At 36.4% G+C, this 14,812-nt stretch overlaps 1 protein-coding gene across 3 annotated transcripts; it reads left to right on the top strand.

The window, feature by feature from the left end:
* Nucleotides 1-2,092: 2,092 nt before the first annotated feature.
* u2surp (U2 snRNP-associated SURP domain containing) lies at nucleotides 2,093-14,730 on the top strand. 3 transcript variants are annotated; one of them, XM_065276371.2, is made up of 26 exons: nucleotides 2,093-2,202; nucleotides 3,092-3,190; nucleotides 4,371-4,482; nucleotides 4,638-4,759; nucleotides 4,844-4,914; nucleotides 5,003-5,091; nucleotides 5,262-5,297; nucleotides 5,419-5,501; nucleotides 5,585-5,750; nucleotides 5,877-6,088; nucleotides 6,689-6,732; nucleotides 8,459-8,563; nucleotides 8,702-8,768; nucleotides 8,850-9,016; nucleotides 9,118-9,280; nucleotides 9,373-9,452; nucleotides 9,550-9,637; nucleotides 10,184-10,321; nucleotides 10,440-10,620; nucleotides 11,513-11,587; nucleotides 11,675-11,738; nucleotides 11,869-12,025; nucleotides 12,104-12,214; nucleotides 12,290-12,411; nucleotides 13,950-14,117; nucleotides 14,228-14,730. In XM_065276371.2, exons 1-26 carry the CDS (start codon nucleotides 2,158-2,160, stop codon nucleotides 14,364-14,366), a joined length of 2,904 nt encoding a protein of 967 aa, XP_065132443.1. In that variant the 5' UTR covers nucleotides 2,093-2,157; the 3' UTR covers nucleotides 14,367-14,730. The 3 variants fall into 3 exon arrangements, with proteins under 3 accessions (XP_065132443.1, XP_065132444.1, XP_065132445.1); XM_065276372.2 differs by lacking the exon at nucleotides 5,262-5,297; XM_065276373.1 differs by lacking the exons at nucleotides 2,093-2,202; nucleotides 3,092-3,190; nucleotides 4,371-4,482; ... (5 more) ...; nucleotides 5,585-5,750; nucleotides 6,689-6,732 and having other exon boundaries at nucleotides 5,882-6,088.
* The last annotated feature ends 82 nt before the right edge of the window (nucleotides 14,731-14,812 follow it).

The raw sequence follows: 14,812 nt of genomic DNA, 5'->3' as shown, positions 1-14,812 counted from the left end.
ACTGGGGCATGTTCAATCTCACACCGGTGCGCAACGTTTTGCTACGGTTTCCGGGTTGAACGACATGTTTCCTGGAAACGGTGTGCAACGGAATGCAACAGGTTTTAGAAGCGTTTTCTCTTGTTTGGTGGGTGTGTCAGAAATGTCAGCCCAATCAGCGGCAAGATGTATAAAACCACGCGATAGTAAAGAGACAGCTCTCTCAATGGGTTCAAGTTGGAATGTTGTCTTTCATTTTGGACAGCAAGGTCAGTGACTGTAACATCGAGGGTATTTTACAGTATTAAACACACATTTATAACGATTTCATCAGGCTTTAGAAACATTTAAAAAAGAACACAAAGAATGGCCTCTCAGCTACCGTAGTTGCAACTCTTGCGTCATCACAACAGGGTGTTCAATGCATCACCGTTTCTGTTTAATAAACGTTGTGCAACGTTTTGTCGGGGCTGAACGCAGCCCTGGTTTTAATAGTAATCTTATTAATTGTAATGGAAACTATAATGGTCTCTCTGGGCCTCTACTGGTATGTGTTGTCCTACAGAAATATGTCCCAAAACACATTACAAAAAGGAATTCTGAAGTAGTTTTAATGGTAAAATGGTTCCTATTGGAATTTTAATGGAAACCAGTAGAATTTCTGTGATGGTTTTATTGTTTATTTTAGCAAGGAAGTCATAAAGTAGTATGTACACATATAAAAGAAGGTCTCATCTGGTCCAGTAAAATTTTATGTCTTTAGGCTCTCGCTGTACGTGTTCACGGTGGACCTTGATTTAATATATTTCAATTAAGGCACGCGGTGAATGCCAAGAGCGGAGTCATCTTCAACAAAAGTTGCTTCTTTATGTACAGTTAGATTTAAGTTAATTTCAAACTTTGTGTGGTTATTTTCCTTGCTCACTGTTTCTTACACCTACACAGTTCTCAAAGCAACAATAAAACAAACTTGAATGTTATTTATTTGTGACACTGTTATACAGAATGGGAGGCACATATGATCCATACAGCCTACTTTAACCACATGTTAGTGTTAATAAGTGTAAATCCTTAATTATTAAACAAAATTTCACTATATACTTCAACTTTAAGAATCGTATGATGAATATTCAGAATCCTCTCTAATTATTGTTTAAGAGGAAACAAAAAAGTTAATTTTATACAATAGAAACAAAATTAATAGCTTGCTTGGAGTAACATATACCTCTCTTTTCTGATTAAATTATGTGCAAAATAAACTTACAGAGTTAATTTATGTGAGACACTATCTACTTAATAGTACACATCTGCATTTATTATCTGTATTTGTTGTTAATTTATTAACATAATAGCATTGTATTATAAAGTGTTTGTTTTGTAAAACTTTTAGATTTTGTATCCATTGGCCCCTGAAGATGAATTAATTATTTTTTTCTCCAAAGACTTACTCACTTAGTATATACAAGCCAAACCAAACAGAAGCTGATTTTTGAAGAACAGTATGCAAGAATCCAGCTGGAAATAAAGTGCTTGTTTATAATCATTGTGATTTGGTTTAATTTATATAAATCACCATTTAGTGTAACATAACACAATAGAAATTCATCGTTTACCTCGTGAATCAAAGAACCCATGTGCTAGTCCTTTGAATGTTAGTAAATAAATAATCAATAGCCAAAAAACGACGAATGTCAAAATAGATCTTAGGAAACCAAACTCAGTCAGAGCCTGCGTTCCAATTCGCCTACTATGTCCTATGCCCTAAAAGTATGTACTGTTTTGTTGTGTGTGCGTGCGTGCGTGCGTGTGTGTGTGTGTGTGTGTGTGTGTGTGTGTTTTAACAGAGATACTAAATCTAATTTCGACTACTTTAGTACTGATAGTATACGAATTGAAACGCAGGTTTCGTACAGCAGATGGCAGCCAAACCAAGATCATCAACAAAGAAGTTAGTGTGTGCATATTCAAACTTCAGACAACACACTTGTTGTGTGTAATAAACACGCATTGAGCAAAATATTTATATAAATTTAGTGTATCAGGCTATCATAAACAGTTCATATAACTCAACATTTTTATTGATATGACCGTTCTATCATCAGTATAATACACGTCACATATATACTCGTTCACAGGGAGAATGTGAACGCGCCTCGCGCTTGCACAGTGTTGGGCAAAATGGCGGACAAAACGCCAGGTGGGGCGCAGAAAGCCAGCTCAAAGGTATTTAATTGCGTTTGTACGTTATATCGTTTTGTTAGAGTGAACCCGTCTTACTTATAAAGATTAAAATAGAACAATTTTAGTTTGATTAAGTTGTGTGTTGCTATGTGACGCGAGAAGCTGCTCCATTGTGATGCTAACTCATTAGCTGTGCAGCTAACTAAATATCCAGGAGCTGCACGTATTTGCCTGAAACAATTTAACTGGAAACCTATCTCCAATTTATAATGTATTTGATCATATTTATTGTTTCCATGCTAACTAATCATGTTGACTCCACCATGAGCACGAGATATGATGATGCTTCTGTGCTGAATGCTAACAAAGCTAACACAAACCCAAAACACGAACAAACATTAATGTAGATTACCGGACATGATAACCATGTTAAACAGTATTATGTAATAGCTTTATAATGTTTAGTAGCATAATAAATATTAGGTTTGATATTTGCTTGTGTTCATGTATAAGGTAACACACTCGGTTTAAGCTAACGTGATGATGGTTGCTAATAGTGCTAGCCACGTGAACGTTGACAACTGAAATTAACACAGCAAATATCGTGCAATAAAAATATATTGCATATCCACTCCAGTGTGGCTTTATCATTTGACTGTACTCGATGATGGGTTACTGATTTATCCACGTTCACTGGAGATCTTAGTTTAATATTCACGTCACATGAGTACAGTAAACCCTTGCCAAAGATGTCTGTATCATTAGTCTCTTTACTCTTCTTTTGGGGTTTCCTCCCTTTGAGTTTTTTATCACTGAATTTATGTACTGTCAACAAAAATATTTATTTTCTTTTGGCAAAAGTCTTTTCTCTTCAAGAAATATGTAGGCAAAATATGATTTGTGAAATAATTATTTTCATATTTTCATGCAGGCTTTATTGGAAAGTAAATTAAAGGCCTTTAGTATCGGCAAGATGGCAGTTGCTAAGAGAACACTAAGTAAGAAAGAACAGAATGAACTGAAGAAGAAGGTGAGTATGTAAAGTCAGTTACTGCTGACCTATACCATTTATAAAGCAACATTGACTTATTGCATTGATTCCTATTTGTATGACACACAAATGCTGCTGCTTTCTAGTTAAAACTATTTGTTCATTTTACCAGAAATATCAAGGCACTAAAAACATAAACATTGGTAAATGTTAGATGCTGTAAAAGCTTTAGTACACAAGTATAAAGCCGCACTACCCCCTCACTTGCATGGTTGTGGCCACACACCCACTGACCAAACGTTAAAGCTTCAATTCATTAAAGCGTCTTGTAAACCTCATGATTCAATGGTTTAAAGGGTCTTGACCTTCAATTCCATTGTGTTATTAATAATGCAAACATAAAAAAACTCATGTTTAAAAACAATGAGCAGTGCACTGTAAACAGGGCCTGAAATTGTGAGTGGGGGAATTTGCATTTAGATGACTCGTATAAGGAAAGGAATTTATTAACTTTGTAGGAGACTCAAAAAATATTATGCTATACTGCAATTAGGATATGTAAATACCAAGAGATATGTATAAAAATAAGTACGAATATATGCATAAACATGCAGAAAAGATTATAAATGTGATGGGTTTTTGATAGGTCCATCTTCACTTTTTATTATTCACTTTTACTGCTGCAGCTGTTTGTTGCATTGCATTAAGCTTCTGGTTCGTTAATTATAAACGCAAGTGATAGTTTATAATGCTGAAGCAGTGTGGCCTCATTTGCATGCCCAATTAGGTTTGTATGGGTTTAACAACACTAAACAGCCATCCAATTTTAAAAGTAAAGTGCGCTATATTTACACACAACTTCCTCCTATGATTGTATTTCACAGCTCTAATCATATATAATGATTGAGAGAGCTTATTTTTATGTCCTTTTTTTACAAAAAATGCATGAGAAGCGGTATAGGAGTATAGATTAAGACAGATATGCCGTCTGCTTTTTGAACGACTATTATGTACTATAGGCAGTGATGTCACTGCCTGCGAGAAACCTGACAATCTTAAAGTCCCATGTAAACGCAGTTGTCTGCATAGCCGGTTTATTGATTTGCATGTAAACGTTTTCTATAATAAGCAGATTTTTATAGTTATCCGCTTATTCTAAGCATGTAAACGCACTCAATGTGCTTTGCTAAATGACTTAAACAATCTATGGTTTTAACAGGAGGATGAAAAGGCCGCTGCAGAGATCTATGAGGAATTTCTTGCTGCCTTTGAGGGAGGTGAAGGAAAGGTTAAGACTTTTGTTCGTGGTGGCCTTGCTAATGCTACTAAAGGTACGTTAATCATCAGAAAGTTTCTGCAAGTTCATTATTTCACATCTACTGATTGCAGTCATGGCAAGCTAAATGCCACAATGTGTAAATATAGCAACTACAGGTTACATCTGATAATCGCTGTCTTAAGATCTGTGGTTCTTTATCTGTCATAGAGGAGGCAGTAGCCGATGACAAGAAAGGAAAGCTTTACAAACCGAAGTCAAGGGTGCCGGAGCCAAAAAGTTTTTTGCCTTTGGAAACTCCACCACAGTTTTTGGCATTTGACAAACGCAATGTAAGTTCTTCTCTCTTTGTTCTATTTTATTACCTTTATTGAAAACAACTATATTTTGAAAACCCATTATTGTTCTCTTTGTAGGCGGCAAAGAAGATGGCAGAGAAGGAGAAGAAAAAGAGCAACCTTGAACTCTTTAAAGAAGAATTAAAACAGTTGGTGTTCCTTATCGAATTTAACAAGCCATGGTGGTACATTGTTTATGAATATTTGTGACTGTTTACTCCTTGGTTGTTTCTGTAGGATACAGGAAGAGCGTGATGAACGTCACAAGTTGAAGGGCAGAGTCAGTCGTTTTGAGCCTCTTCCCACAACGGAAGGACGACGATCTAGTAAGTTGTTTAGTCATATGTATCAGGGTTTTCCAACCTATCCCTCTCTTTTTACTCGCGGAGTCCGACCCAGTCCCAGACCCACATATCATGGCTACATGCACAAAAATCAGTAGCCTTTACTTTTAATTAAAGAAACAAAATTTACACTGCTTTTCTGCTTCTTTTAGCGGATGGTTCTTCAAGAAGAAACCGTCCGTCCAGTGGTAATTTTGTTTTATATACTGTGTAATGCAATTGTGTGACCTTGTTTGGTGTTTATTATCTCGAGGTGGTGGAAAGCTGGAAAAAAATCAAATTATTTAGTACGGTTGTTTTGCTTTTCAGTTTTGGATGAATCGGCTCCTGGCTCACATGATGTTGGTGATCCAACAACTACGAATCTTTATTTAGGGAATATAAATCCTCAGGTAATTTAAAATTGATTTTTAGGTAACATGTGAAACCAATCGTAGTGTAGTGTCCCATACTAAGAGGATCTTTTTTTCTTCAGATGAATGAGGAAATGCTATGTCAGGAATTTGGTCGCTACGGTCCATTAGCAAGTGTGAAAATTATGTGGCCCAGGACTGATGAGGAGAGGGCCAGGGACAGAAACTGTGGCTTTGTAGCCTTCATGACAAGGAGAGATGCTGAACGTGCACTTAAGAATTTAAATGGTAGGTTGTAAACCACCTCTTCATTAATTTATTTAATTTATCTATACTATTAATTAGTTAAGAGTTCAATTTGCATTAAGGTTTATGTTATAAAATCTCTGAATCTGGATATGCTGTTGCTTTCAGGGAAAATGGTAATGAATTTTGAAATGAAACTGGGATGGGGCAAAGGTGTACCAATTCCTCCTCACCCCATATACATTCCACCTTCAATGATGGAGCACAGCCTCCCGCCTCCACCCTCTGGACTGCCCTTCAATGCCCAGCCCAGAGAGAGGCTCAAGAACCCCAACGCTTCTATGCCTCCCCCTCCGAAGAGCAAAGAGGAGTTTGAGAAGGTAACTTGGCATATGTGGGACAGAATAATTTCCGTTAGCATGGTCATAAATGTAGTTAGGAGAGCTGACTTTCTAAGAAATGTTTGTGTATGTTGTAATTTTATTTTGAGAAAGTTTTTGACTTTTATATTTTTGTACAAACGTTTTACATTTAGAATTGTATAGACTTAATAAATTAAATGTCATTTTGTAATATTATATAAATTATTTATGTATTATGCTGATTGTACCGGTAAGTGTTTTTGGAGTGTAGACTATTTTTGACTCTAGACTTTCTGTAGGCCTTGGTGCTTTTTGGTGCCAAGTTAAAATTAAACTATTTATTTTGATACTGTTTGTTTGAAAAAAAGTCTTGGTGTTTGAAAAGGATTATTTAGATAGAACTGAAGAAATAAAAAATATAGATACTATTTATGCAAATCTTGTAGCTTTATCAGTGCCTTTTTCTATAGGGAATTGTTCAGTCAAGTTTTAAAACTGACACCGTAGAACACGTTTGTTGTTGTAGGAGTATATGTTGCATTTAGTGTTATGCTTGTATCTTTTTAACAATACTCACATATATTCTATGTTTATTATTTGATGTGACTTCATATCCAGACTCTGTCGCAAGCCATAGTCAAAGTGGTTATCCCAACAGAAAGGTACATGTTTTTCTTTTTTCCAAATCTAATGAAATGTAGAAAACTTATCCCATCTCTAAAGTTTGAACAATTGGACATATGCATGCTACCAGAGGCTGGTTGGGGTGAGCAACAGTTGAGGCCTTGCATGAAAACCGAAAGAAAAAAATCCACTAACCATTACACATTTTAGACATGACTACAAAGGTTCACAGTGCCAAGTGAAGTTATAATTAGTATGAGAATTCGCTGGGCATAAGAATCTTTATTTTTAGAAGAGATGCCTCTTAATGTTTTATATAGACATGATTTTTATGCTGCATACACACCATACATGAAGCATCGAATTCCTCCTCGCTCTAGATTACTCGCAGGATTAAACTTTGTGTCATTGCAAATTTTTCACTCAAGTTAAATATTTTCAACTTGCGTGAAGGCAAATTTTCGCAGCAATTGCACAAATTTTTTTTTTTTACATCGCCCCGTGTGAGTTTGTCTCTTCCCGTCTATTTGCGTCTTTGCATTGACTTTGTGTGTAATCTGCTCACGCAAATCATTGAATTCGTGTTTGGTGTGTACGCCCCATAAGGCTGTGTTTACACGACAACGATGTAGTGAAAACAGAAAAGTTTTTCTTTTATGCCTTTGAAAAATGTCACATACCGTATTTTTCGGACTATAAGTCAAACTTTTTTTATAGTTGGGCGGGTCCTGGAACTTATAGTTGGGTGCGACTTATACGTTTAAATTATTTCATATGAACCAAGTGAAACCATTATCGCCTACAGCCGGGAGAGTCTGCTCTATGCTGCTTCTGTATTTATGTAATTCAATGGATTTAGTAATGTGGAATGACTTTGGGACCTTTTTGAACTTGATTTGGCTTGTCGTGTTAATTTAGCCTATTCAGTATGTTCTGTATACTATTGTGTGTCGTGTAAATAACTGTTTGTTACTTTAACATGTATCTATTCAGGCTGATAGTTCGGCTATTCTACTTGAGGTTTTTTTACGAGTGTTGCTAAGATGTAATCAGGTTTACTTTCAGCTTTGATCCATTACACTGCTACTTACTGATAAACTCAAACACTACAGAATACACACATCACCTAGTTACTGATAAACAACCCCTCTGGCTATTGCTCACTTTAACCGTCGCAGTAGTGTGATTCAAAAGCGGCACCCAATCCCCATAGTCTCAGTGACCTTTGACATTGGCCTTGGTGAGCAGCACAAGTTGAACTGTCTGGAGCTGCGAGGGACCAGAAAAGCGTCACGGGATGGATTGGGGAAAGTATACAGAATGATTGCCTAATATCGGTATGATCGACTCCAATACTTGTGATTTGTGTTTCAGTACATTACAGAAACATCATCTGTTATTGGCCACTTTACAAGCCAGACCAGGGACCAATTATATTGACCCAATCCTTTAGCTGACTCTTGAAGTGCTTACATGGTTATTTGTTCCTCTTCACCCACACAAAAATAAGTCACATGGCATCACATTTAGTGCCTCGAAAGAAGCTCCAATGGCTGAGACTCTGTAGATTAGAGAGGATTGACATGTTTTGATTGTTAGTGTTATACTGTCAGTCAGTTTTAAATCTTAAAAGCTCAAAAGAAAATGTCTATTGATTTATGGATAGCAGTGCAGAAATGTTGCATTTCTACAGATGCCATTTTGTTGGAGCTGTTTAGGTGATGGTGCTGAATTTGTTTCGCTTTAACTGTGTTTTTCTTGTAGGAATTTGCTCTCTCTCATCCATCGAATGATCGAGTTTGTGGTGCGTGAGGGACCCATGTTTGAGGCCATGATCATGAACCGAGAGATCAACAATTCACTCTATAGGTGGGTCAAATCTGGATGATTTTGAGTCTTAAAGGCTTTTTCCCAAGACATTTGGTCTTTTTAAGTTTTTTTATCGTTTATTTAAGCACGTGTTTGGAAAATGGTTTCTAATCAAACATTGTTTTATTGGTTAAACAGATTTTTATTTGAAAATCAAAGTCCTGCTCATGTCTATTATCGGTGGAAATTGTACACGATATTACAGGTTAGTCTTATCTGTTTCATTACCTTTTAATAGAAAATCAAACGTAAGCAAACATAAGGTTACAAAAATGTTTACTTACAGGGTGAATCTCCAACAAAATGGAAAACTGAGGAGTTCAGGATGTTTAAGAATGGATCCATCTGGCGACCACCCCCTCTCAACCCGTACTTGCATGGCACTCCTGAAGATGAAGAGCGTGAAGATGACGTAGAAGACGACACCAGCAAGAAGGGGTCCTTAAAAGACGAGTACGTCCCTTTGTTGGTTCATTTGCACTAGTTTTGGTCTGTTTAGCAAGTATCTAACTAGGCCTTTGGAGATATGTACTTAATATTGTTTTTGGTTGCAGCGAAAGGGATAAACTGGAGGAGATTCTTCGAGGTCTCTCGCCGAGGAAGAGTGACGTAGCTGAAGCCATGCTGTTCTGCCTTCAACACGCTGATGCAGCTGAGGAGATTGTTGAATGCATTGCTGAGTCTCTGTCCATACTTAAAACGCCTTTGCCAAAGAAGGTCGGTGTTAGCAAGAGAACTAGGATTAACTATATATTTTTTGTGTGTGTTTTTAATTTGTGTTGACTTGACTGTCTTTTGTCTTCATTCAGATTGCAAGGTTATATTTGGTGTCAGATGTGCTGTATAACTCATCTGCAAAAGTTGCTAATGCCTCTTATTACAGAAAATTGTAAGTGTATTTTGATTTTATTAGATTACCTTATAGCATGCTCTAATGTTATTAGGTATAATTTGTCAGTTTATTTATTGTACCCCTTCTTTTACAGCTTTGAAGCAAAACTTTGTCAGATATTTTCTGACCTCAATGCCACTTACAAGACAATACAAGGCCACTTACAATCAGAACATTTTAAGGTGAGACTTCCTGTACTTACACTGCTATTTATTGCATAATTGTTTTCTTAGTGGGGCCATATACAAGACTCTTTCAACCATAAACACTTAACTTTTTATTTTTCCACACAAGCATTTTTGGGTCCTGAAAATTCAAACTTTTAAATACAGGGCTTTTTTTGTATCCATAAAAGATCAAAGTATAGTTAATTTTTTTGAATGCAAAGCATAGTTTATTAGACTCATGCGTGTAAACAGACGTTTGACGAATGCACATTGGGACAAAATACAATCTCCTGAGCTACATGCTGAATTTTCCTGTACGGCCATGCATGACCTACGCATCCAAAGTAAGTGCGATAGTGTCAAATGAAATCTGCATTGTAAGGCTGTGCGCTCACATAACATCGAAAAACAGACTATACCCAGGGCTAAACAGTCAAAACGATGACGACATGTGAATGCTTATTACATGTTCACTTTATAGTTTAATGATTGTTCTGTAAATATACCCTAAGATTTTAAGCACTGCCTGAAATAAACGTTTCTTCATTTTGCTCTCCACAGCAAAGAGTAATGACCTGTTTCCGTGCATGGGAGGACTGGGCAGTTTATCCTGATCCTTTCCTGATTAAACTTCAGAACATTTTCCTGGGACTTGTTAGTCTTGATCCGGACAAGGAAATTGTAGAGCTGATTCCAGAGGTTAGTTTGGAAAAGATTCAGTTATTATGGAATTAAATCAGTAACATCAAAGTATTAATGGAATCAGAACCGGCCTTATCATAGATGAATCATACATTGTTTATGTATTGCTACTCAGCCACCAGTAACCAGCCTCGACATTGATGGTGCTCCTATTGTGGAGGAGGAGCTGGATGGTGCTCCTCTGGATGATGTTGATGGCACACCTATTGTTCTGGCGCAAATTGATGGTGCACCTCTAGATGACCTGGATGGAGTGCCTATCAAGGGAGTAGATGACGATCTGGATGGCATTCCTTGTAAGATTGCTGAAATATGTTACTCCATTTGTAAAATCCAATCTAAAGTCTTAAAATCTATTTTTGAGATTATGAGCAACACAGTTTGATTTTATTCATTGATTTCACAATTATTTAAATCTTTGACATGACGTTACCTATTCAATATCAAAGATATCAAGATGATTTTCACAGAATGTTCCTACTTCCTTACATTACGTAGGATAATTTTATGTAGAAAACAGCCAATCCCTAAAACTGACTTTAGCTGGGTTTTCACATTTTCCATTTTAAGGTTCTCCTAATAATAAAAACCTGAAATTGTTCAGGACATTTTAACTCTTTCACCGCCAGCGTTTTTTAAAAAAAATTGCCAGCCAGCGCCAGCGTTTTTCATGATTTTCACCAAAGTTTAATGCCTTCCAGAAAATGTTCTTCTTTAAATATATAAACATACAATATACCAAATGAAAGAACAGACCCTCTGCTTTCAAACAAAAAAAGTTTCATCCTACCTTTAGTGGTTCTTTTGGCATCAGCTTTTGAATATGGGTAGGTTTTTGCAAAAACACCATATTTTGAGCAAAAAGCAGAGATAATTCCATTTTTATGACGGACTTTTCATAGAGATCCCATTCAGAGCGATCTTTAAAACAGACACGGACATGCAGCAGCTTGCCATAAGGCAATAATTCCGGGTTTAAAAAGTTGCGGAAGGATAATAGCGGTATTGCGGAAAGACGGAAAATCTCGTCATTGGCGGGGAAGCGTTTTCTCTTAATTAACGAGATATCTTGTCAATGGCGGGGAAAGAGTTAAGTGCGGGAACCCTATTGCACTTCACTGTAATGTAATTATAAAATGTCAGATGTGATGTGTGTGTAAATAATGTTTTGCAAATTCTGTCTTTTAGTTGATCAAAAACCAGGTTTTAAGGTAGCCCCATCAAAATGGGAAGCAGTGGATGGTGCTGCTTTAGAAGCGCAAGGTTAGTCCCGATGATGTTTATCACATTAAAATGTTTCTCTTTATATATCTGCTTTGTTTCCATAACATTGATTTTACTCCATTTTAGCTGTAACCACATCAAAATGGGAGGTCTTTGATCAGCCTGAAGAATCTGAGAAGAGTAAAGAAAGGTTAGTTTTATCAACTCTATTAACAGCCAATCTTGTGGAGTTGACTTTTTTGATAAATTGATTTTGAATCATGAAGTACACCTGTCATGTTCTTTAGACCAAACTCACTTTGATTTGCTTTGTCACAAAGGACAACACGTGAAACTGAGAGCAAAGACTCTCTGAAGAGCTCCAGTGCTGCAGAGCAACAGTCCTACATTAATCCTGCTAGAGAAGAATATGATACGAAATCTGCAAAGTTCTCTGAGATGAGTGAGGAGAAACGTGCCAAACTTAGAGAAATTGAGGTAGGTAATTGTTAATATATGAAAAATAAAGCATAACATTCTTGAAAATGATTAATTAATTTTTCCTTCCTATTACAGCTTAAAGTCATGAAGTTTCAAGATGAGCTTGAATCTGGAAAAAGGCCCAAAAAATCTGGACAAAGTATTCAAGAACAAGTAGAGCTTTATCGGGACAAGTTACTACAGAGGGTAAGTAGCAGCTAAATTGTAGAATTGCATTACTCTCAATTTTCTGTTTTGAAAACTAATTTTTGTCCTGATCAGGAGAGGGAGAAGGAGACAGAAAAAGACAGAGACCGTGAGAAAGAGAGAAAAGACAAAGAGAAATTGGATGTATCGCATAAGGAAAAGGACAAAGATGACGCTACACCAAGCAGAAAAGAAAAGTAAGTTAAGATAAACAATGAATCAGCAAGCAAATAAACAGTATTAAAGACTATAGCCATGTGTCCATCCAAGGTTTTTTGCAAACCAAATGAAACTGATGGGAATGCTTATCAATAAAATTTCCCCAAAATAATTTTGTTTAACTTGGTGCATAGATTAAGTGTTGATACCTTAAAGGAATATTTCGCTTTCATAAAAATAAAATCCCCATAATTTACTCACCCTCATGTCATCCAAGTTTTTTAAGAAATTAAGTATTTTGAGGAAAACATTCCAGGTTTTTTTTTCATTTTAATAGACCCCGTCATTGCACCCCAAAATTTTAAAGTTTCAACGCGGTTTAAAATTGCAGTTTCAACGCTGCTTCAAAGGGCTCTAAAGCCAAACGAGGCATAAGGGTCTTATCTAGCTAAACGATTGCCATTTTCTGAAGAGAAAAATAAGTACTTTTAAACCACAACTTCTCATCTTGCACTAGCTGCGTGACGTCCCAGCATGACCTTTTTGTGTAAGCATCATATATGTGAAATGCACATTTGCGGACCATTTTAAACAATAAACTGACAAAAAGACTTTAATTAGTATAATTTCATATACAACAACGTCGGTCTTGGAACGGTCCTCTTTCCCCACACTTGTAAACACTGGGGTGGTTGTTTTACATATGTAACGCGTGACCTCTTGAGGTAATGCCGCATTTACGTGGGGTTTCGCTGGTGCGTTACATGGCTAGTGCAAGATGAGTAGTGGTTTAAAAGTCCATATATTTTTTTTTTCTTGCCAAAAGTGACAATTGTTTTGCTAAATAAGACCCTTATGTGTCGGTTGGGATCTTTTAACCCTTTAAAGCTGCATTGAAACTGTAATTTTAAACTGAATTGAAACTGTAAACTGTTGAGGTCAAATAAAGCCTATTAAAATGAGAAAAATCCTGGAAAGTTTTCTCTCAAAAAACCTCTCGACTAAACAAATAAAAAAAACAATGGTTTGGATGAAATGGGTCTGAGTAAATTATCGGGATTTCTTTATGAATGTTGAGTATTCCTTGCTGTTGCAAAAAAAGTAGTTTGGATACACTTTTTGTCGACTAATATTTTGTTTTTACTTTCAATTTTTTGTGAAATTTAAATGATAGTAAGCTGGCAAACTGCTATATGTATGGATATGCATGTGTATGGAAACTGCTAAAGTCCAGACTTTTTTGCGATACACCAAAACGTAGGCGACATTTTGGTTTTGTCATCCCGTGATGTCATCATTCTTACAATTTCATTGATGAAATGCCATTTGAATGGAACAGACTAGAGACAATTTTTTTATAGATATACTTTGTCTATAACAAAACGCCTCACAAAGTGAATGCAAGCATGGCTAATGGTTATATGTTAATGTTTAAAAATATACAACTCTTTGAAAGCCTTTTGAGATTTTGCCACTTTAATACTAAATGGTGATTCTTTGTCTTTGTTCACCAAAACAAACTAATCTTAATACGTAATCTGGATTTAACATAATTGTTGTTTTTTCCCCGCTCCAGAAAACGGAGGCACAGTCCTTCACCCAGTCCCACTCGAAGTAGCAGCAGTAGACGTGGCAGATCGCCATCCCCACGATCAGAGCGCTCTGATAGATCCTATACAAAAGAAAGCCTTCGATCTTCCTATAAAGATTCTCCTAGAGAAAGCAGCCGGAAGTCATCTAAAAGGTAAAGTTACATTCTTAATAATCTCACCATGAAACTGTGATGTGTTGTCAGTGTCGGTTTGTGTTTATGAAACTGTTGCCGGTATTCATTGATTTAATTTATCATTTTAGGTCTCCTTCCCCACCAAAAACGCCTAAAAGGTCACGCAGGTCCAGATCAAGAACACCCAAAAAATCTTCAAAGAAATCCAGATCTCGGTCACGATCGCCGCACCGTTCTCACAAAAAATCCAAGAAAAGCAAACACTGAGAGACTGCTGGCTTTTATATATAAAAATCATGCCGGAATAGTCTTTTGTGCCTCAGATTTGTCCTGTAAATCTGTGTGGGAGACATTTCCTCTTTCACCCTCTTCTCTTTTTGAAGCTCACGTACATTGGAACAAGAACAGTGTTCTCAAGGGTAATCTGTTGGGTGTTTTAAAATGTCTCTTAGGAACTTCAATTGATGTTGACGACAATGCAGTGATCAGGACTGTCCTCCATCAAGATGAAAACTTGTCTTATTTTCTGTCATGGTTTTTAGATCCCTTGAAACTGACTTAAATTAAAATACTGTAAGTTTCAGTTGTATAGATGTTTTCTTTCAATAAAGACCGTTTATGTGACTTGTAATGCCTTGTAAATGCCTTTTTATACATGCATTTTGCAACTTTGCAAAACACCCATTAAAAAAAATATTACGTTAAGAGCAATG

The sequence above is a fragment of the Paramisgurnus dabryanus genome, chromosome 6 (genome assembly GCF_030506205.2).
Source record: "Paramisgurnus dabryanus chromosome 6, PD_genome_1.1, whole genome shotgun sequence".
Taxonomy (NCBI): Eukaryota; Metazoa; Chordata; class Actinopteri; order Cypriniformes; family Cobitidae; genus Paramisgurnus; species Paramisgurnus dabryanus.
The sequence above is the reverse complement of the archived record's forward strand: the minus strand, read 5'-3'. Positions and strand labels throughout refer to the sequence as shown.

Excerpts from the sequence above, each read along its gene's own strand:
- u2surp (XM_065276371.2), top strand. The coding sequence starts at position 2,158 with ATGGCGGACAAAACGCCAGGTGGGGCGCAGAAAGCCAGCTCAAAG. Across the intron at positions 9,281-9,372 it reads AAACGCCTTTGCCAAAGAAG|ATTGCAAGGTTATATTTGGT; the intron begins GTCGGTGTTAGC and ends GTCTTCATTCAG. Across the intron at positions 10,322-10,439 it reads TTGTAGAGCTGATTCCAGAG|CCACCAGTAACCAGCCTCGA; the intron begins GTTAGTTTGGAA and ends ATTGCTACTCAG.